This window comes from Cydia strobilella, chromosome 3 (genome assembly GCF_947568885.1).
Source record: "Cydia strobilella chromosome 3, ilCydStro3.1, whole genome shotgun sequence".
Classification (NCBI taxonomy): Eukaryota; Metazoa; Arthropoda; class Insecta; order Lepidoptera; family Tortricidae; genus Cydia; species Cydia strobilella.
Genome location: NC_086043.1, coordinates 8,481,908 through 8,502,855, shown reverse-complemented (window position 1 = coordinate 8,502,855; position 20,948 = coordinate 8,481,908). Strand labels below are relative to the sequence as shown.

Below are 20,948 nucleotides of genomic sequence, written 5' to 3'. Positions count from 1 at the left end.
GCCATTTAAGGCAATCCAGACGAAAAGAAATTGACGTCAATCACCAATTTTAGATTTATGGTGATATTTGAGCGCCAAAATAAAAAAATGCCTCCAAACGCGAATACTAGTGACAAGGGCCCTCCACACTCATGCGCGAATCACGGCGCGAAGCCGCGAACGCGAGTGTGGAGTCCAGTTCGCTAATCAGCGAAATCGACTCCACACTCGCGTTCGCGGCTTCGCACCGCGTAATCTGGAGCGACCTACACAAATTGATTTTCTTGCGTTCGCATTCGCACCTCTATTTTATCGATATCGACCATTCACCGGCGGTCGCGTTGGCGTTTGCGTCCGCACCACCTGATTTTATCTGACCATGAGACAATTTAATCAGAGCCATGTTGCATAATGAACTACAACTAATATTACAAGCGGAACTCCTTTTCTAATAAGTGAAATTAGAAAAGGAGTTCCGCTTGTAATATTAGTTGTAGTTGATTATGCAACACGGCCCAGATTGGCAAAAGTATTGTTTCCGTCTGGCCGTCTGCAAGTGATTGAATTGATGAATGGTCGAAAAGTGTGAAACGCCGTAAGCGCAGAGTTGCCATGTGAAAAATTACAATTTGATTCATCTTGATCAGTCATCTTGATCTGTCAAGTTGATTTGAGTGGTACCATCGCCATCTTGTGCATTTTATCGTTATCACTGAAAATTTTACGTGGACGCTGCACTGCACCCAAGACGGGTTACAAGTTGTGTAAATTAATTGAAGTTAAGTTCGATTGCGCACGACAGCAAGTCAAGCTTTCTGTGGAATTTGTTTTTTTTTTTTAACGTAGACACCTGTTAAAATATTCACCAATTCTACAATTTCTATTGCCGTCGTATTCTTAATTCGCCTATGTGATTGTGAATACCTCTACAACATCAAGACTGTAGAGATAGCAGTACTTTCCAAGCAAAATGAGCGGAGTTCAGACAGGTACGTAACAATTAATATAAATTGCACTTCATTTGCGTGTTCTCGGTTCTGAGGAATGGAATGGTGTTACCGGCGTAAGTTATCATTTACAATATTTGCTTTCCTGTTTAGTGTTTTTGAAATACAGTTTACATATACAACCATTGAAGAGGTTAACGTATTTTAATGTAGGCTAGTGTAATTAGATTATGTTTAGATGATTAGATATTGTCAAATTCGGTCTTTATTGATAAAATAACAAATATAATAATAGGAGTATTTTTTCACAACTTCAAAAGTTAACAATGGATGTGGTTATGACTGATACAGATCAATTATTTTATAATATTTTGGGCAGGGACCGGACAACCCTTTCCACGATAAAACCCTTTCAATGGGCGTCCCTTTAACACGGCTAACATATTGAAAGACTTTCCCTTTCACAGGGTCGTGATTTATTGTATACTCAAATTTGCACAATAAACTTTTTCATTTTTTTGTACTGCAAGCCCATTCATACCCCCTACCTTTGACTAACCCTTACCGAAAAGCTAACCAAAAATAAGGCTAGCCTTTAATAAGGGTTACCCGTATATTTTTATAAAGGTTTCCCTTTAGTAATGTTGTGGTTCAGCCTTGCGTGAAAGAGATAGGATTAGTATATATCTACTCTAGTGTATGAAAAGCAAAGAAAATACGTGCCTAGTCAAAGAATGCAGCTCCCGCTGCCAACGATCGCTTAGATTCGAAGTAATGTGTGCTTTATGAACAAGGTAGATGACTTAAATTAGCACGCTTATATGCTAAAAGGGAAGCAATATGCAAGGTATTGGTGAGCAGATGATAAGGGTTTTGTAAGAGCATTTGGGCTTACTCAAATGTGTTAGCTTTATTTAAGGGTTTCTAAAAGCAAAATGAAAGGGTTTCGTCTGGCAAAGGGTATGGTGAGTTAAGCCTTATGCAATACCCTTATAAAACCCGGATAAAGGATAGCGGGCCGGTCCCTGATTTTGGGGACACCAGTGATGTGTAAATATGATAATCATCTCTATTTTTACAAGCTTTTATTTAGTTTCAACTGTCCCATTGTCTGTATGTAATCTTATTATTTATTATTATTTATTTATTCAATCTTTATTACACATAAGAAAACACATTGTACAAAAGGCGAACTTAATACCATAAGGCATTCTCTACCAGTCAACCTTTGTTATCAAATCTGTCAACCTAAATTAGAACTTCTGTGATTGTAGCTCAACTATGCGATGCTAGATGGGGGGCGTTCAAATATAACGTAATGCAATTTTCGAAGATTTTTGACCCCTCTCCCTCCGTGTAACGCGCCGTGACGTTTTCCTGTAACCCCCCCCCCCCCCACCCTGGGCCCCTACCTAAGTTACGTAACACCAAAGTGACCATTTTTACCTAAAAGTCACAATTATGTTTAGGAAAGTATAATCAAAAAATTGAAGAAATGAGCGACCGTGTATGAGGAATGTTATAGCATGAAAGTAAAGGAAGCGAAAGAGGTATCTCAGGATCGTAGCAAGTGGAAAGCCGTGGTGTCAGCCTACCCCTCCGGAAAATAGGCGTGATTATAATGATATTTATTTTTAAAAAACATGTTACATAACGCCTTGTTCCAAAAATAGCCATTTTCCCCTGTTCAATTCAATTCAAGTAAATAGTTTCAGAAGTGCATATGCAGACAAGATGCAAAAGGCCTGCAATGATTTTTTCTTATGACTAAAATAAAGATAGAGCAATATCATCTTTTAAAACAAACATGGAGCATTTTTTTTTTAATGTTCAAGCAACATCCCTTTTAGACTTCTTTAATTCAGATCTTTTGCGCCCAATATGTTGCCCAAAGTGTTCACAATATCAGTTTGAGATACTCATTTCTATAAATTTATATTTAATTTCTATTATTTTCAACAAATAATATAGGTGCCTTTGAGTAAGACAAAATACCGACACTGCATGGCTTGGCTACGGTTAGGTTTAGGCGAGGCATATCTACCACAAACAAGCTGCTTTAGGTAGCAATTGCCTCACAAGCTTGCATGTCCACAAGCTTTTCTTTTTAAAGTAGCATATTAAATTAAGAAATTTATCCACCTATGTGTGCCATTTTCAACAAAATGTGTACTTATTGTTGGTTGTCAATCAGACACTCTTTTCTTAAAGCTTCAATTTGAAATCAACCTTATTGACAACCGACAATGTTGTACCTTTTAGTGACACAAAATAAATTCTTAATATTTTTTAAGAAAAAAAAACCGACTTCAATGGGGGATGCCGTTGAAAGATCACTTATTGTTGATGGTGCACTCCAGACAATTTAATGAAAAAGACAGCATCTTTTGCCTAACTAAAAGGAAGTAAAATCACCCACTTCCCTAGTAGCATTTCGTTTCTGTAAGGGTCACAGTTCTAACCTAACCTAACATATTTTTCTCATAGCAGTTCTGTTCTGTGAGAATCGCAGTTCAAAAAACCCACACTTGACAAAAATGTGTCTTGAAAATCTAACTTGCTTAACAAACATAACGAAGAGGACAAGTCGCCAAACGTGAACTATGCGTCATTGAAGAGTTACATTCTGATCATCATCAGCAGTTCCACTTCATAAAATGTCACTTTTTTAAATGTAAATGCTTGATTTGTTGATGAAAATACTAAAATCACTATATGTATGCCTTTAACATTTGAGGAGTTACCTTGATTCCTCATGGATCCCATCATCAGAACTGCGTTTTGACAAAAACGGGACCAATCTGTATGTATATACTTACAATCAAAAAAAGAATTTCCAAAGTCGGTCCAGAAATGACGGAGTTATGGAGTAACAAACATAAAAAAAAAACAACCAAATTGAGAACCTCCTCCTTTTGAAATCTTGAAGTCGGTTAAAAATAGGCACTTCCGAAAATATCTAAATTAGGAACAACAAATTAAAAAAATTCTTAGTAGTTACCTGAATCTGATATGCTTTACACTGCCACTGCCATGGCTGGCCGTCTGGCGTGTGTGCTTGATGCGCATTGTTATCAGGAAAAAGAGGAAGCCTATTATTATTATTTTACAACATTTCATAAAGTGATATTGAAGTAATATGAATTTGAGGCATAACAACACATTTGTATGCTTATATTTACATAATGAATTACATGTGTTTGATGTGATTGTACAGGCAGTGTATTTCAATCTTTAATTTTTTTTATGATTTTGTGTTTTCTATGACTTAATCTTTTTTTGTTTTTTACTGTTTTCCTCCTTTTACTGGAAGTCCTCAAATCTTGCAGACATAGGGATAGCAATTGTCAAATGTCCAGTTCTGATAGAACCACTTCCTTTTTGCCATTTTTAGGGTTCCGTACCCAAAGGGTAAAAACGGGACCCTATTACTAAGACTCCGCTGTCTGTCTGTCCGTCTGTCACCAGGTTGTATCTCATCAACCTTGATAGCTAGACAGTTGAAATTTTCACAGATGATTTATTTCTGTTGCCACTATAACAACAAATTCTAAAAACAGAATAAAATAAATATTTAAGTGGGGCTCCCATACAACAAACGTGATTTTTTGCCGTTTTTTGCGTAATGGTACGGAACCCTTCGTGAGCGAGTCCGACTCGCACTTGGCCGGTTTTTTGGTTTTTCATCACCAATCAGTAGCCAACGTATTTCCACCTTGGGCGTTGACACTTGAATCCCTCACTACGATCAGGATTCTATTTTAGAATCCCTTGCTATGCTCGGGATTCAATTGTAGGAGCCTTGGCTTCGTTCAGAATTCAGTGTACATCCTCGCCGTAAATATGTCATTTTTCTCCCTTGGGACACAATCTACCATTAACGATAACTGTAGAGATTGATCTCTATTTGGAAAAGTGTGGGTGGCAGGTACTTTTGGTGCGTTGCTTCATCTGCTACTATTGACGCTCACTGTACCACAGTATTACAATTATTCTTCCCTACAGTAGCGCAACGCCTTTGATGTCGCGCGACGCCGACGCACAGATTAATAAATAGTTACTACGTAGCCGACGCCAGTGTAGGTACTTACGCTGTCACATGCAAATATGCTAGGGTTGTCACAAAATGGGAAATAAAACAATTGTGACTATTACTATTCTGATGTAATCAATTAATCATTTATTCATATGTACATTCAAAATAATTGTGATTATTACAAATGTAATGTAATTATTCATTCGTAAATATATATTTACGTGACACTTTATTTTTGGATGTTTTTAATTTTCTATTATAAAATTTAACTATATGATGTATTCGCTTTCGGATGAACAATCTGATCAGAAAAGAATGGAGAAAACATGATAGTACGAGCCCTTAACTTAAAATACGGTCCCATCCTGAAGAAAGCGTGAAACTTGGCATGAATGTAGCTGTCGTATATATGTGCTTCAATTTCGATATGGAAGCACGTCGAGAATAGTACATTTCGATGCTAGTGCGGAAAGTATGACCTTTCCGCACGTGTATCGAACGACGTTTTTTTAATACAGTTGCGAAAAAATAAGGAAGACAATAAGTAAGGAATTCGAAACTTTTATATTATTAATTCTGTGACATCATTGACATTGACATTATGAAGAGGTGTTTTTTTGCTTTTATTCGACTAGAATGGATTTTGTTATTATTATTGAACCCACTTCAATGAAAGTTTTTTTTTCAAATGCATGTTCTATAAGACAGAAACAATTGTAAATATAAAACATTGTACTATTATTACCTAAATATCGTTACTTACGATTATTTGTGTATCTTATATTTATAAAAACAATATCGAATGTTGCCTTTGGAAACTTAAAACATCCTTGCAGTAAGAAAAAACGCCTCTTCTTTGACAGGTGTTCCGTTCCGTTCAGACAACTTATTAAGAACGGGTTTTCAACATTAAAAAATAAACGTGTTATAATACTTATAATGATGAAGAGGTAAGTAATAAAATATGAAATATGCATATTTTTCGTATTCTTACATTAACAGTAGGTTTTTATGTTGATTACGACGTTTAAAGGAAACTAATATTAACACTCATCAATAAGTAGTCATGAATTGGAACAAGTATAAATTTATAAAAAAAAATGGAAAAATAAAAAGCACTAGTTCGCGAAAACCAACTTTCCGCACGCTAAACAGCCACGAAAAGTAGCACTTTTTGAGCAACTGTATTAAAAATTATTTTACAATGCATGTGCTCGAAAAGTGCGTTTCCTGCGGAGCCATATCATGCGGAAAGTACTACTTTTCCGCACTAGTGCTTTTTGTTTTCAATTTTTTTTACAGTACATATGGGTGCTACTTTCTCGCACTAGTGCGGAAAAGAGCACTTTTCCGCACTAGTGCTTTTTGTTTTCAATTTTTTTTTTTAATAAACTTATTTGCCATGATATTTTTTTATTTACTCGTACAATGCTTAGTAAAACATTGTATGATACACCTGCGTAAAGATGATTTCCGCACTTGTTGCATAAATAGCTATTTCCCCCCTTTTGTCTCCCTCATTCTGGTTTTCTGAATTTTCTACAAAAACGATACAACTGAAGAGTCTACTCTTCAGAGACCAAATCATCGTCGATAAATTGCCTACAAAACGATACATTTTATAGTGGTAAGCTGGTAAGATTAATATATTTCTATATACATCCATCAACGTATTATGAAATCGTAAAAACAGGCACACTGTTTTCTTTCTTGCTTCATTTATAGGAAAACGACAAGAGTGGTGATAAAATAGGCTAAAGAAGTTAAATACCTTATACATTTAGCTACAAAATAACACTTATTTCATAGTCGTAGAGGCATTACTTCCAGAGTTACAGCTCACCGCGTCTGACTCAAGTGACGTCTTTTTTTTACATTTTTACAATACCATCTTTCCGTTAACATTGTTTTGCGTAGATTCAGAGTTTCCAATTAGAAATAAAATAGTCCATGTGTTAATCCAGGCCATAGTTTATCTGCATGTATGCAAAGTGGAGTGACACTTGTAATGCTTTTTGCTCAATTTCATAATAGGGCCATAGTGCCATCCAATAATTTTGCTAGATCCTTAGTATCTAGTTAATGAGAAAATAAATGTTACATAGATTGTAAACAGTAACACACTGTTAAGAGTTGCACAACGTTGTTGAATTGGCTAAAAATTGCATCTCATGCAATCCTTTGATTTCTTTGATAGTCCTATAATAATTAAGTTTTTATGTGGTACTTGTTAGTACTAATGAAATACCTATTAATAAGGAACAAATTATTTTTGTTTCAACTATCATATGATAGGCAGTTTGATGAAATGATGATCTCACTAGATCCCTAAATAATGTTGCAAAAACTAAATATCCATATTGGAAATACAGTTAATGATAACTGAAAAGGTACCTACTTTTTATAATGAAATCATAAATCATTGTTAATAATTGATTTTATTGTTGCAATACTAATCCAAAACAGTTACATTCATGCCAAGTTTCATGCTTTCTTCAGGATGGGACCATAAAACTGATTTTTGTTAGGACATGGAGCCGTACTATGAACATGGCCGTGATTTAAATTCTACAGTACTTAGTATTTCAAATAATCTACCTGAAATATTGTTTCCAACAAACGAGTGGAAATTTTGCCTAAAACAGGCTTTTAGTTTAGTACAGTATTCAACGAAATCAGCTGTAGGTACCTGTAGTCCACCAAAGGAATCACGCATAGTATTGTATGCACGTTTACGTAAGTAAAAATTACTTGTTGTTGGTTCGTCAGAATAATTTGACGCGTAGTTAATCATTGATAAACATTTGTGTTCATCTACACAACGCCTCAATATATAGACGGAGAGCTGGTAGAATTTTGGAGTGTCCTTGAGGCAAGCTGGAAATTTGCCTGATACTTCTCCTATCATACCCTAACTCAGCACTGCAGGTCAGGCTGCAGGGTAGCGGGGCTAAATCAACCCTTATATTTTTAAAGATTTTTTGGGCCCCATAAAAATCTTAAGTATCTAAATAGTCATAAAAAAATAAGCCTGAACATTTGGCTAGGTCTTTCTTTGACCTTGCCTGAAGCGTGCAAAAGAATTTTTCAAAAAAATCCAAAAAAGGTTCTTGAGGCAGTCTGTAATTTTTACATAAAATAGTTAAATATATAAATACTCATAAAAAAAATTAAGCCTGAACATTTGGTCGGGTCTTTAACCTTGCCTTTCCACCCCTGGGGCATAAAGCTCTTACGACTCCCCTCTGGACGGCCAATGAAGGCAAGCCAGAGCTCAGAGTCCTGCGGGTCCCCTTGGGGTCCAGTTCGACCGACGAAGACACGCCGGAGACGGATACCCTGACCGACTCTCTGGAGCACTCGGGTCCGTGCCGTCCGTGGGGTTGTCACTCCCCAACAGATTGCCACAAGCTGCCCTGCGGGCTTATTATTATTATAAATTGACATGTGCTTTGACAATTTTACTTAGATTAGGTGATAAGAACTTGTCACATCCTTGTAAGAACTGTTCATAGGTGACGTCCGTCGACTTAGCATCTACCATCAACTTCAACTTTATTGCACAACTTGTTACTTGTTTTCGATGTTTTCTTATTCCTGGAGTATGATCTGTCAATTTTTTTGTAGTCTGCGATGCTTGGGCACTAGTGGATGCCACAACTGATACGTCTACTGAAGCAATGTCGATCTGTTGTTGTACACCTCTGTTTGTCAAATTTTTTATAATCTCTATTTTTGGAGTCTCAGTTTGTGTACTCATGGGATGTAGTGAAGCAGACGGTAAGCTTGATACGGGAATAGCAGTGCTTTTTAATTTTGTTTTCATATACATCCATCTTTCAAAGTGTAAACCACATACGTGCATGTTATATAATTGTTCAACAGTTTTATTTTTCAAGTCCGGTCTTTGACAAGCTTCTATCCATAACTCGCGCCTGAAAAGTAAGTAGGTACCTATAAATCCAATAAACAAACACATACCTAAGAGCCGATAAAATAAATATGTAGGTAGGTATAGATAGATAGACCTTTTCCCTGTCGCCTTATACCTACCTAGTACCTACCTACGACACCCACACGGGAAGATTCCATTTCTAGGCCGACATTACACAGGCACACAGCATTACATGGTAAAACTTGTTTTATTACATGTTAAAATTGGTTCTCGAAAAAAATATTAAATTCTCGAAAAAAGTATTTTATACCTACTTTTATTTAGCTATGTAGGTAGTTCCAGGCCACGCACACAACAACACTTGTTAATTGACACAAGTCTTACTCACTTATTAGTTATTACCGTTGTTAAATTAAAATACCTCGAGCTAAATACAAATTAAATAAATTAGAACATTCTATGCTCGAGAGCTGTCCTGAAGTTATTACGTTGAGCAATGGCAGCAATGCAAAACGCAATTACTTCAAGGTTTTAAAACCAAATTATTTAAGTGGTGTTTACAAAAAATGTTCTACTCGGTTAATGAACACTTTGTATCCACCAACGCCTAATAACTGTTATAATATTTTATTATTATTATTACTTTTTAGGTACTGTATTAGCTTGACATAAAATTGTTATGAAAATTATGTGTTGCCACTTTTCTGTATGCATGACATTGACCTGTTATTATTATTCTCTATTATTATTACTAATACTTATTTTTTTTCTGACATTTTTATACTTTTATTTTAATTTTATAGGTTTTAATGACATGCACATTGAGAGTCAAAGAGTATTGTACGCCAAATTCAGGCTGATTGTGATGTAACCAAATACTAACCATTATAACTATTAACCATTTATAAATATTAACCATTTATAACCACTCACATTCAAACAATAAAAATTTGTATTTGTATTTGTATTTCTGTTGCACTGCACAGTCTGCACAGCAAGCGAATGCCGAAATACAGACAGAAAATAGACGAGTCGTAACCTACTGATGTGGCAAGCAAAATTGCTTCATTTTTCAGTTCGTGGTTTGGGTAGTTTTTATTATCTTTCTAACTGGTGCTAGATTAAAGCAAAAAAGTTTAGCTACATTGTCTGTCCAGGTCCACATACGTGTTTAATGTAATTGGGTCCATTGAACTCAAATTCTTTATGGTGTATGAAAAATAAGCAGTTACGTGCTGGTTACGTTAGGAGTCTGACACGAAGCTGTTACAAAACCCGACGCGCTGCATGACTCACTACCATACAAACTAGTCGTGTAATAGGTACCTATTCAGTTTTTTATTCTCAATTTGAGTAGCAAAAATGACGTAACAAAAAGATGGTCCAGCGCTCTGGACCCGGCCGCCGCTCGCTCGAGGCACTGTCAATAAACTTTGGTCGCACAAGGTGAGCTCGAATCGTGTTTGTTGTTTTGTTCGTGTTCGTACTCGGCCAGAAACCATTTAGTGCGCTCTCTGCTGCTACGTGACATATTTACAATATATGTCGAACTAACATAAAATAGGTTAAAAATAGTGCTTTACGCGTCAGAGGTTAAGATCATTTAATATAATTTTCCAAGTTTGGAGCTCATGCGGCCGGTGGTGAAAGTGGCGAATAATACGAGCACTCGGGCAGCGGCGCGAGACGGACGCGGGCGTGCTAGCGGGCCCGACGTGGCGGAAGCGAATTGAAAAATATCTCGCCTTGGTTAGAATACGGGTCGCATATGTTGCGTTCGCGGCTAGCGCAGCGCGATTATAGTGACATGAAATTACCGTAAATAAACGCTCCGTGTTCTAAGTGTCAACTTGATCGTGTTTTGTTTTTATCAAACATGTTAAATAGTAGCGACGGACGTAATAGATAGGAAATAGTGATGGCTAGCAGCGGAGGAGTTGAGCCGGCGAGCTTGGAGTACATGGAGGATCCTTACTTCTTGCCGCCGGACGACGACTCGACGCCCAGCTTCGATGTGGCCGTGGACGAGCTGGACGAGTTGGAGGAGCGCGCCTGGCCGCAGGCCGACCTGGACGCGTCCTGGCGCGCGCTTCCGGATCTCGCAGATGCAGCACTGTGCATTGAAACAGAATTCTACATGGACAATCGGCGCAGAAGGCTCCGCATATTTAAGAAGAAAATGCGTGAAGTTAGAGTCACCTTCCAAGATTTATCTAAGCCATATCTTGCCAAAGTGTCCAGCCACACGAATTATAAAAAGTTTTTAGGTATCACACCGGGAGGTCAGTAAACGTTGAATACATACACACTCACGCACAGGTGTTTGCTTTAATTGTAGCCCATTGTTAGGTGTAAAACAAATACCTACATTCTTAATAGCAGGTATTTAAATGCGCATTTGCGCTCTTGTGCCTTCATAGTGCACCACGTAATTTTAGCGCAAAAATCGATTATTAAAATACGATACCGCACCTCAACATTATACCTACGCTAATAACACTAATAATTAAGTACTCGCTTGACTTGTACGTTGTACGCATATGTTTTTGCATTGATACTTTTAGTTTTTAGCCAACTTTACACAAAGTAATTTGAGTAGGTTAAGCTGAAGAACAATTATTTGTTTATAACTTCTAAGGCATTTCAATTGTAAGGTACTTTTACAATGAAGTAGGTAAGTATAGAGAATATGTAAGTTTAATGTACGTAAATACAATTCAAAGTTTTGCTTAATATTGAAACTAGAGATGGGCCGAATATTCGGTAATTATTCGGTATTAGTGATGGGCGAGCGGAATGTTTCCGTTATGGGAAACTTTCGGTAACGTAATTTACTGAGAATATTTCCGTAATATTCTCCTGACGTGGAAAATAGGGAAATTTAGAGAGCTGTCAAAAGTCACTTAGTAATATTTAGGCTTTCGACTTTTGGGTGCTTAATACCCTGGTTCTAGGTAAATATTACAAATAAAATGATTAAAACAAATAAAATAAAGAAAACAAGAAATATAAATAAAATAAGTAAAAAAGAATAAAAATAACAAAATAAATAAATAAAATCAGTAAAATCAATAAATACAATAAAATGAATAAAATCATAAACAAAATACAAAAATAAAACTATGAAAACGGATTATATCGCGTATATTGAATTTATAATACATCCCGACGTTTCGAACTCTTTACAGCGTTCGTGGTCAACGGGTGCGAACGCTGTAAAGAGTTCGAAACGTCGGGATGTATTATAAATTCAATATACGCGATATAATCCGTTTTCATAGTTTTATTTCATGAGTAACTATCGCGGTAACCGAAGACAATATTAAAATACAAAAAACAAAAAATAATAATAAATAAATAAACTAAATTTTAACATGTATAATTCAGCCATGTAGCCACGAAACAATTGGAATTTAGAATTTACTAGGAATATTCCCAAACACATCAATAAATACGACTGTATAGAAAGCTACATTAAATGTATAGCAAACCATTAAGCAACCGATAATAAAGGTTACCATAACTGAATAAAAACCTGTTAAAAACCCTTAAAACAACCCTATCGGGATGTGGTTTTGAGATTAACCCTTTCAATAAACTTTTACAATCAGGTAAAAGTATGATAGGATTAATAGGGTTACCGAATGATAAGGAAACCGAATTGATTGTGTTACCGAGTTGATACGCTTAAGCGTAAAGAGGGGTTTTCCGGTCCTTGGTTACAGAGAATATTCTCGTGAAATTTTATAGAAAAATTAACGTACATAAATTTGTGCCCCATATCATATAATTCAATAGGGTTTTAAAAATAATTTAAAGATATTTAAAATCATTTATTGTTTAAATAAATACTTTGGGAGATAAACGGCCTAGCCACGTATTTTGACTAACGTGTAGAGTTTGTGAAGTTAGGGCTTGTAGAGTTAGAAGCTTGGCTCTACAAGAAATCTGATAACTTTTTGACAGTGCGAGCCTTATGGTTTGGTCTTGGCAACATTATACATGAAAAGTTTTTTGGTGGGATCTTTTTTCTTTACATATTCTAATACTTATTCATTTGAACGATAATTTTTATAGAGTAAAACGTAACTCACGCACAACTAGTAAAAAAGTGACAATGAACTTGTTTTCTTCCTCTATTCAACGCTTAGATGAACATGCAAATCGCTGCTATAAAATTGTGTCATTTGGAATTTATCGTGTGTAAGTTAGAGGTTTTCTAATTGAATGTGCGAAACATTATGCAAAGATCACTGTTGACGTCATGCAACGTCACCGTAGATATTTGTTGCCATTTTTGCTTTATGTTCCTCTGATGCTGTTGAGTTACGTACGCTGGAGCCTTACGAGGCCGGTTGAAGTCTACAAACTGAAAATAGGCTTGACCAAAAATGTGGTTTGTTCCAGCTGAAGAAGTGATACCCGGCGCGGGCGCGGGCGCCGGCGGAGACACGCAGACGCCCGACGAGCTCGTCGGACTCACGCCCGAGCAGGCCGAGCAGCTGCGCGCAGAGTGGAGTCGTGAGCTCGCTCGCGTCGACGATGAGATCGCCACCCTGCGCACCGTGCTCAACAGCAAGGTAATCTAAGCAAGCAAGCAAGGTATTATAAAACGGGACGAAAGTGGAGGAACCGCGCGAAATCGCCTTTTCATATATACAAACGTAGTCCTCAGTCCTTTTTTTAGGGTTCCGGACCCCTAAGGGTAAAAACGGGACCCTATTACTAAGACTCAGGCTGTATCTCATGAACCGTGATAGCTAGACATTTGAAATTTTCACAGATGATGTATTTCTGTTGCCGCTATAACAACAAATACTAAAAACAGAATAATATAAATATTTAAATGGGGCTCCCATACAACAAACGTGATTTTTTTTGCTGTTTTTTCCGTAATGGTACGGAACCCTTCGTGCGCGAGTCCGACTCGCACCTGGCAGGTTTTTTTTTTAAATTTTTCTCGGAATATTAACATGATTGAAAATATTTTGACACAATTGTTTGTATATCAACCACAGCTATGCCCCTACGTGTGATTTTTATTCGAATTTTTAAATATAAGAGGAGCATTTAAAAATTTGTATGAAATCTCTTTTTCGCTCCTAATTTTTACAATAATTAAAAAATCTAAAAAAGTCAAACGTAGGGGCATAGCTATGGTTAATATACATCAAATTATGTTAAATTATTTTTCATAATGTCAATATCCAGAGAGGAAAATGGGGACAACGTTTGTATGGAGGAGCGGGCGTCCCCTTTCCTCTTAATCGCGTAACGTGTGATTTTTATTCGAATTTTTAAATATAAGAGTTAGGAGCATTTAAAAATTTGTATGTAATCTCTTTTTCGCTCCTAATTTTTACAATAATTAAAAAATCTAAAAAAGTCAAACGTAGGGGCATAGCTATGGTTAATATACATCAAATTATGTTAAATTATTTTCCATAATGTCAATATCCAGAGAGGAAAATGGGGACAACGTTTGTATGGAGGAGCGGGCGTCCCCTTTCCTCTTAATCGCGTATAATTAAGTTTTAAAGTTTACCTTTGTCGTTTCAAGGACGGCGTTATCCCTGGTCTCGGAGAAGACTCCATCTCAGTCTCTCGTTTCATGGACTCGGCGTTAACTATGTCTCTTAAGTTTAAATCAAGGTATCTCGCTATAACGTGAATTTACGCGGAGTGTAGGTTCACGCTCGCGTGGTTCGATAACGAGGCGACTAGTCACCTAACCCTCAAATGGGTCGACGACAACTTACCCAGGACACTTGTCACAATGACAGCTAACAGAGACAAGGCTGAGCTGAGTGGTTCTGCGAGCGTGCACGGATCCTTGACTTTTATGGGATGAGGCCCACATCCCAATTCATTTTTACCCTTTTAAGAAATCTGCTTCATTTATAACAAAGGTTGCTCCAAACCTACCCATAAGAAGCTAATTGAAATTTCAAACTATGGTATCTACAGGCAGCATTTAAATTGATAGACAGCCAGTTGGCAAAAAAATCGTAATTTTTTTCGACAGAAGTTTAAGCTTTGGTGCATATCATACATATCGACAACTTACAGGAGAAGTAGGCCACTTTACAATTACTTTTGATGTCGAAAAGGAGTGGTTTCTCTTTAATTTCTGGTTCATTTTATAGCGGTTTTAACGAATTATTAATGGTTCACATTAATGTCTTTCTTTTTAGGCATAATTAATGTCATTACCGGGTCTAACGCGATTAAATTACATTATTTAAAAACGGGACCCTATTTCTAAGACTCCACTGTCCGTCTGTCTGTGTCTGTCCGTCTGTCTGTTACCAGGCTGTATCTCATGAACCGTGATAGCTAGACAGTTGAAATTTTCACAGATGATGTATTTTTGCTGATGATACTACATGCACAGATGATGCTATAACAACAAATACTAAAAACAAAATAAAATAAATATTTAAGTGGGGCTCCTATACAACAAACGTGACGTTGTCGTTTTTTTGCGTAATGGTACGAAACCCTTCGTGCGCTAGTCCAACTCGCACTTGGTCGGTTTTTTAGTATTGTTCAAGTTTGATAGATTCGTCATGAATTGACGATTCTTAGGAAAAGGTAACCTATGTAATTGTCGGCTTGTTAGACTTGTCAGCAATGCGGTTTTTGTCATTAGGAGAGCAATTACCTATAGGTGAAAAGCTCATGCACCACCGATAATCGAAACAGATTAACCTTTTTTTATTGAAAACGAAATTTTATTTAGTACCAATAAAATCATTTCAGATGCGTCAAAGCTCCGAACTCAAAAGAAAGCTCGGCATCACAGTGTGGAAGGAGATTACTGAAGACGTCAATCAGGGTTTTAAAAATGTGAAGGAAAGCCAAGTGTAAGTATAGCATGTTACTTTAATATTTCAACGTAAACATTGTCGACGTATGCATTACGTTACATTATCAATTCAATGTTAAAACAATTCTTGAGGGTTAGAGCATAAACATGCATTAGTGAAGCTTGGGTGCATTGCTTGCTTTTTGTTTTGCTTTGTATACTAGTATATATATGTAAGTAGAAAATGTGGCGGTTTTTTTAAACCTACTTTTATTCACTTTTGGTTTGTTGCACAACAGCTATCAATCAATAGAAACTCGCGTGGCAGCGCTTACTCAAGCTGTGACCGAAGCACCAATGTAAGTACATTTTAATGTCTTACTATTATATTGGGTAAACAATCCCGTCGTTGGCACCATCTTTTGTAAGAACGTGGTAAGAACCAAAAGATAGAGCGGTACTGTCATAGTAAATTTTGTAACCACAGAAAATTCACTGCCATCTATCAATACACTTTAAAACTAAAAATGAAGACTTATAAAAATACGATTAAATGTATTTAAATATGGATAAATGTTTTTTTTATTTGCATTAATTATTTTTATATGATTTGACCCATGTCCTTTCACTGATATGCGTTAAAATTGTTAAATAACAAACGAAACCGTCAACGCCCTCTATACGAGAGTAGGCCAAAGATAGTAGCGTCATCTGATCTAGAATCAAATTTTCGTGATTTGCGAGGCACGTTTTTTCCTTAGACTGTATCCATCTATTACGGAGTTATTTGGTAAGAACAAAAGATCACGTTTTACAGCAACAAAAGAAGTGACAATTTTAGTGTACCTAGAGCTAACATTTGTTTCTTTTTATTGGCGATAATAGATTGTTTGCCCTACTTAGTGGAATGGTTTACACATATTGATTTTTTTGATTATGGTTTGGTGAGAACGCTTTTTAGAGGTACTTAGATGGTAAAACTGTAGTGATTTGGCATGGTTTTTGAATAATAGATAACTGTTCTAACCCAAAAGAACTTGTATTCTACTATTACATATCTTAATTAACTATATATAATAGATAACTGTTCTAACCCAAAAGAACTTGTATTCTACTATTACATATCTTAATTAACTATATATAGCGTAATGTTGACGTTTATTTGATGTATTTGCTATGACTAAGTACCAGGGACCGGCCCGCTATCCCTTATCGGGGTTTTATAAGGGTATTATTGCATAAGGCTTAACTCACCATACCCTTTGCCAGACGAAACCCTTTGTTTTGGTTTTAAAAACCCTTATATAAAGCTACCACATTTGAGTAATCGGTAGCCCAAATACCCTTACAAAACCCTTATCATCCGCTCACCAACACCTTGCATATTGCTTATAAGGGTTAGCCTTATAAAGGCCTTCCCTTTTAGCATATAAGCGTGCTAATTTAAGTCGTCTACCTTGTTCATAAAGCACACATTACTTCGAATCCGAGCGATCGTCGGCGGCGACGGCGGCGTTCTTTGACTAGAGACGTATTTTCTTTCCTTTTCATACACTACCGTAGATATATACTAATCCTGTCTCTTTCACACAAAGGGAAACTTTTATAAAAAGCGCTTAAAGATAAGGGTAACCCTTATTAAGAGCTAGCCTTATTTTTGGTTAGCTCTTCGGTAAGGGTTAGTCAAAGGTAAGGGTATGAATGGGCTTGCAGTTCAATAGGGAAAGTCTTTCAATGTGTTAGCCGTGTTTAAGTGTCGCCCATTGAAAGGGTTTTATCCCGGAAAGGGTTGTCCGGTCCCTGCGAAGTACATTTTGTAAAATGTTTTACTTAATAGCATTCATTTACGTAACGAGTAAACTAATTTATTTGTAGTATGTCTTTATTACAATTGGTCATTATTTACTGCGAATGTTAGTAAGTAATAGTGACTGTTTACAAATAGGTATTATCAACTGGAAAACAGATAAAAATATTTAGTAAGAAATAAAACGAAAATAAATGACCATGTAACTTGATCTTTGCGCAAGAATCTCTTATGATTTTCTTTGCGTGATTCATAATATGAATGTTTAGTTACATTGCTGTTATCAGATCAATAGTCATTTTATCACTGCCACTAGTCATTAGGCACCAGGCGCCTAGTCATCTTTTATTGAAAACCACACACCACATTCTTTTCAAGATGTGTGTTATCTGAAATCCTTTGTCGTGATAATTTTAACGCCTAGAATAAGCAAGATTAAATAAAGGTAGTATTGAAGGATATCAACAATGACAACTTCTTAGGGTCGGTGGGTTCATATTAGAACCTTTCATCACATAAATAGGTAAACTCTTATTTTCCATATGAAGTTTCTTAAATGCACCGTGACAGCTTAGCTCAGCACAACCTGATTTCTTGTTCTTCTTTGTCGTTTTAGTCTTGGCAAAGTGGTCAAGGTCATCAGTTCAGCAATTGGTGACAAGCTTCACAGCAGGCCGCCATTCTTCACTAATGGCTGACTTTGTGGCGCATTCGTATACCGAACCAACTATGTGTTATTAATCCGCAGATACCAAAAAACAGAATCTGTGATAAAATCGACGGCGGAGAAGACCACCTCGATCCTGGGGGGAATCACCGCCGGCGTGTCCACCAAGCTCGGCCAGATGCGCAACTCCGAGTCCTTCCGCTCCATCGAGGAGCGCGTCGGCTCCGCCTACGAGAACGTTAAGGTTTGTTAAACCTATGTTACACGAAAACGATAACGAATCTTTTGGATTCGGATGTAATGCAATGTAGCCCTTTACAGCACTCGGATACGTAACCCACTAAAGGAAGATCGACGCACAGCGAAAAAATAAAGTCGATGTAGATGACTATACCGTTCCGTACACTACGTCGCGACGCTAACGTTTGACAATCTAGCTACTACAAATCATATCATCAATCAATCAAAAAGGTGCTCAACTGCCAAAATCCCGGCTCTCATGATATATGCCAACGACAAGTTAGATAGCCCTCAAACGGAACGCACGGTCAGACAGCCCTCTCTTAGTGTAGGGCCTGAGTGGACGCTCGAAGCGGAGCGTTCGGCGGGGCGTGCAGCGTGGCGTCGGGCTCACAAGTGATGTGAGCAGCGTGCACTAAGGCCGCTCCTATACGTTTGCATTTGTTTAACATGCACGCAGCACGCCCTGCCCCGCTGCACGCCCAACTCGAGCGTCGACTCAGGCCTTACACTTAAGTGTGTACTGGTACTTGCAGGGCAAGGTGGCGTCCCGGTCGAACTCGACGCAGAGCTTTGACGAGGCGCTGCGCGACGCCAGCCGCGCGGCCAGCGGCGCCGCCTCGCCCACCATCCCCGAGCACCAGCCACTGCCCTAGTGTCCTACTGTCCTAGTGCGGCCACACACACCGGACACCAGGGCTCCACTACCGACCGACTTCACAGGCGATTCACTAAGGGCCACTTGCACCGACCACAAATAGCGGAATTATCGACGTCCCTCTGCGGTGAACTATGATGATATTTCTCATACGATAAAATTTTACAGACAGACGGCGCGGTGTGACCGACCCTAACTCGACCATGTATTGCAACGTGCATAAAAATGTTGAAAATCTTAAACGCATATTCCAAAAACTGTTTTTGGATTATTTGGGTCCTGGCGCTATAATTACGGCGTCGGCGTCCGAGTTACGGAAACGTTTATATTATACGTATAACACCAGTACTATGTCTAAGCAAGTGTGATTGGATTTTGCAACTAGTTGACACTCGGGGTGGTCCGCACACGCTTCACGTAATCTTTCTTAAAATGCTTGCACTTTAAGTTAACACTAGAGTTAGGGTGGTATTCTATCTGTCCAATATCTTGGTCCAATGTTTTTTTGCGTCCCACATTTTGCCTAATAAGAGAGTGAGACGCAATGCACATTGCACAAATAAATTGGATAGGTCTAATACCATCCGAACTATCCGATCATTGGCTTTGTGACGTTTGGGGTATTTTATGATAGTTTGCAATCGAGTATTCTAATATTTATACATTATTTATTCTATGTCGCCGCCGGTTGGGCGGTAGCGTTGTGGCGAAACTACAATAATGCTGATAGGACACCTTAATTCGAACCCCATTATTACTCGTGTTACGTTATTTATATTAGAATTAAATGTACTTAATGGGGGATCAGTGTTACGCTACGAGGTGTCCTATTAAAGGGATAGATGTCGACTACTATTTAGTTTCGTTAGTTCTTTTTGGCCCATGACTAATAGTTATATCACTGTTTAGGAAATAATATCAGTTAGGAGAACGGATATACTCGTATAACGTTTGTTTCACCAATCATTTAGAAGGTCCCTTCTAGATGTTCCCTCTTTACAAGTTATTGGGCATATGCATGTAGTGAGTGAACGTTGGACTCGTCAAGACTGCCTGATGGCCTCTAATCACTTTAAAGGCTTGGCCAAACACATGGCGCGACCGCCGCCCATGCTAACAGGTTAGCGACCTCAAACAGACTGCGTCCCGCCGCGCCGGCATCGCGCCCCGCGCGTCCACGCGCGCGGACGCGGCGCTGCGTCACGCCGTGTGTTTGGCCAAGCCTTAAAGCAGCGGTCGGCAACAGGCGGCCCGCGAACCTCTGACTTGCGGCCCGCGAGCCTACCTGGCTATTTTGTATGTAGGTAATTATGACAAACGACAAAGAAATGTCTGATAAAGTCACAAATATTAACAAAGTGCGGCCCGCTTCAACTTCGTTAACTACTATGTGGCCCTTAGTTGCTAAAAGGTTGCCGACCGCTGCTTTAAAGGGTACTTCATTATATACTTGTATCTAAAATGCATTCCACGAAAGTTACTCAATTATAAAAGTGTCTATTTAATGTTTTTAATGTTAAATTTTTTAATAAACGTTGGTACGCTGATGAAGGATCGCAATAGCCCCCCCCCCGGCCTGCCTGGTATAATATGCCTGTTGAACGACAACACGACCTCGCCAACGTCTCTTAGGTTGGTGTTCCATCTGTCCAATGTGTATTTGCGTCTCACATTTTGCTTAATGAGAGAGTGAGACGCAATGCACATTGGGCAAGGAAATTGGACAGCTGGAAACCACCACCCTGGTCCAGTTGGAAACGAATAAAATATTTTTGTAAGATGCTTAGCTTTCCTTTACTTATAAAATATTTCCACTATTTACATCAAATACCTTAAGAATGGTAAATAAAATTTATGTATAAAAGCCCAGATGTTTTAATTATTTAACCACATGCATTTTGACCTTTCTGT

At 37.8% G+C, this 20,948-nt stretch overlaps 1 protein-coding gene across 3 annotated transcripts; it reads left to right on the top strand.

The window, feature by feature from the left end:
- The first annotated feature begins 669 nt into the window (after positions 1-669).
- Positions 670-20,901, top strand: LOC134755785 (tumor protein D54). 3 transcript variants are annotated; one of them, XM_063692387.1, is made up of 7 exons: positions 670-968; positions 13,265-13,437; positions 15,620-15,723; positions 15,965-16,024; positions 18,221-18,383; positions 18,916-20,675; positions 20,789-20,901. In XM_063692387.1, the coding sequence occupies exons 1-6, from the start codon at positions 950-952 to the stop codon at positions 19,033-19,035; spliced, it is 639 nt and encodes a 212-aa protein (XP_063548457.1). In that variant the 5' UTR covers positions 670-949; the 3' UTR covers positions 19,036-20,675; positions 20,789-20,901. The 3 variants fall into 3 exon arrangements, with proteins under 3 accessions (XP_063548457.1, XP_063548455.1, XP_063548456.1); XM_063692385.1 differs by lacking the exon at positions 670-968 and adding an exon at positions 10,483-11,139; XM_063692386.1 differs by lacking the exons at positions 670-968; positions 15,965-16,024 and adding an exon at positions 10,511-11,139.
- Positions 20,902-20,948: the final 47 nt, after the last annotated feature.

What these genes read in the sequence shown, in the direction of transcription:
- LOC134755785 (XM_063692385.1), top strand. Translation starts at nt 10,776, where the DNA reads ATGGCTAGCAGCGGAGGAGTTGAGCCGGCGAGCTTGGAGTACATGGAG. An exon ending in AATGTGAAGGAAAGCCAAGT is followed by an intron (nt 15,724 to 15,964) that starts GTAAGTATAGCA and finishes GTTGCACAACAG; the next exon opens with CTATCAATCAATAGAAACTC. An exon ending in GCTGTGACCGAAGCACCAAT is followed by an intron (nt 16,025 to 18,220) that starts GTAAGTACATTT and finishes ATTAATCCGCAG; the next exon opens with ATACCAAAAAACAGAATCTG.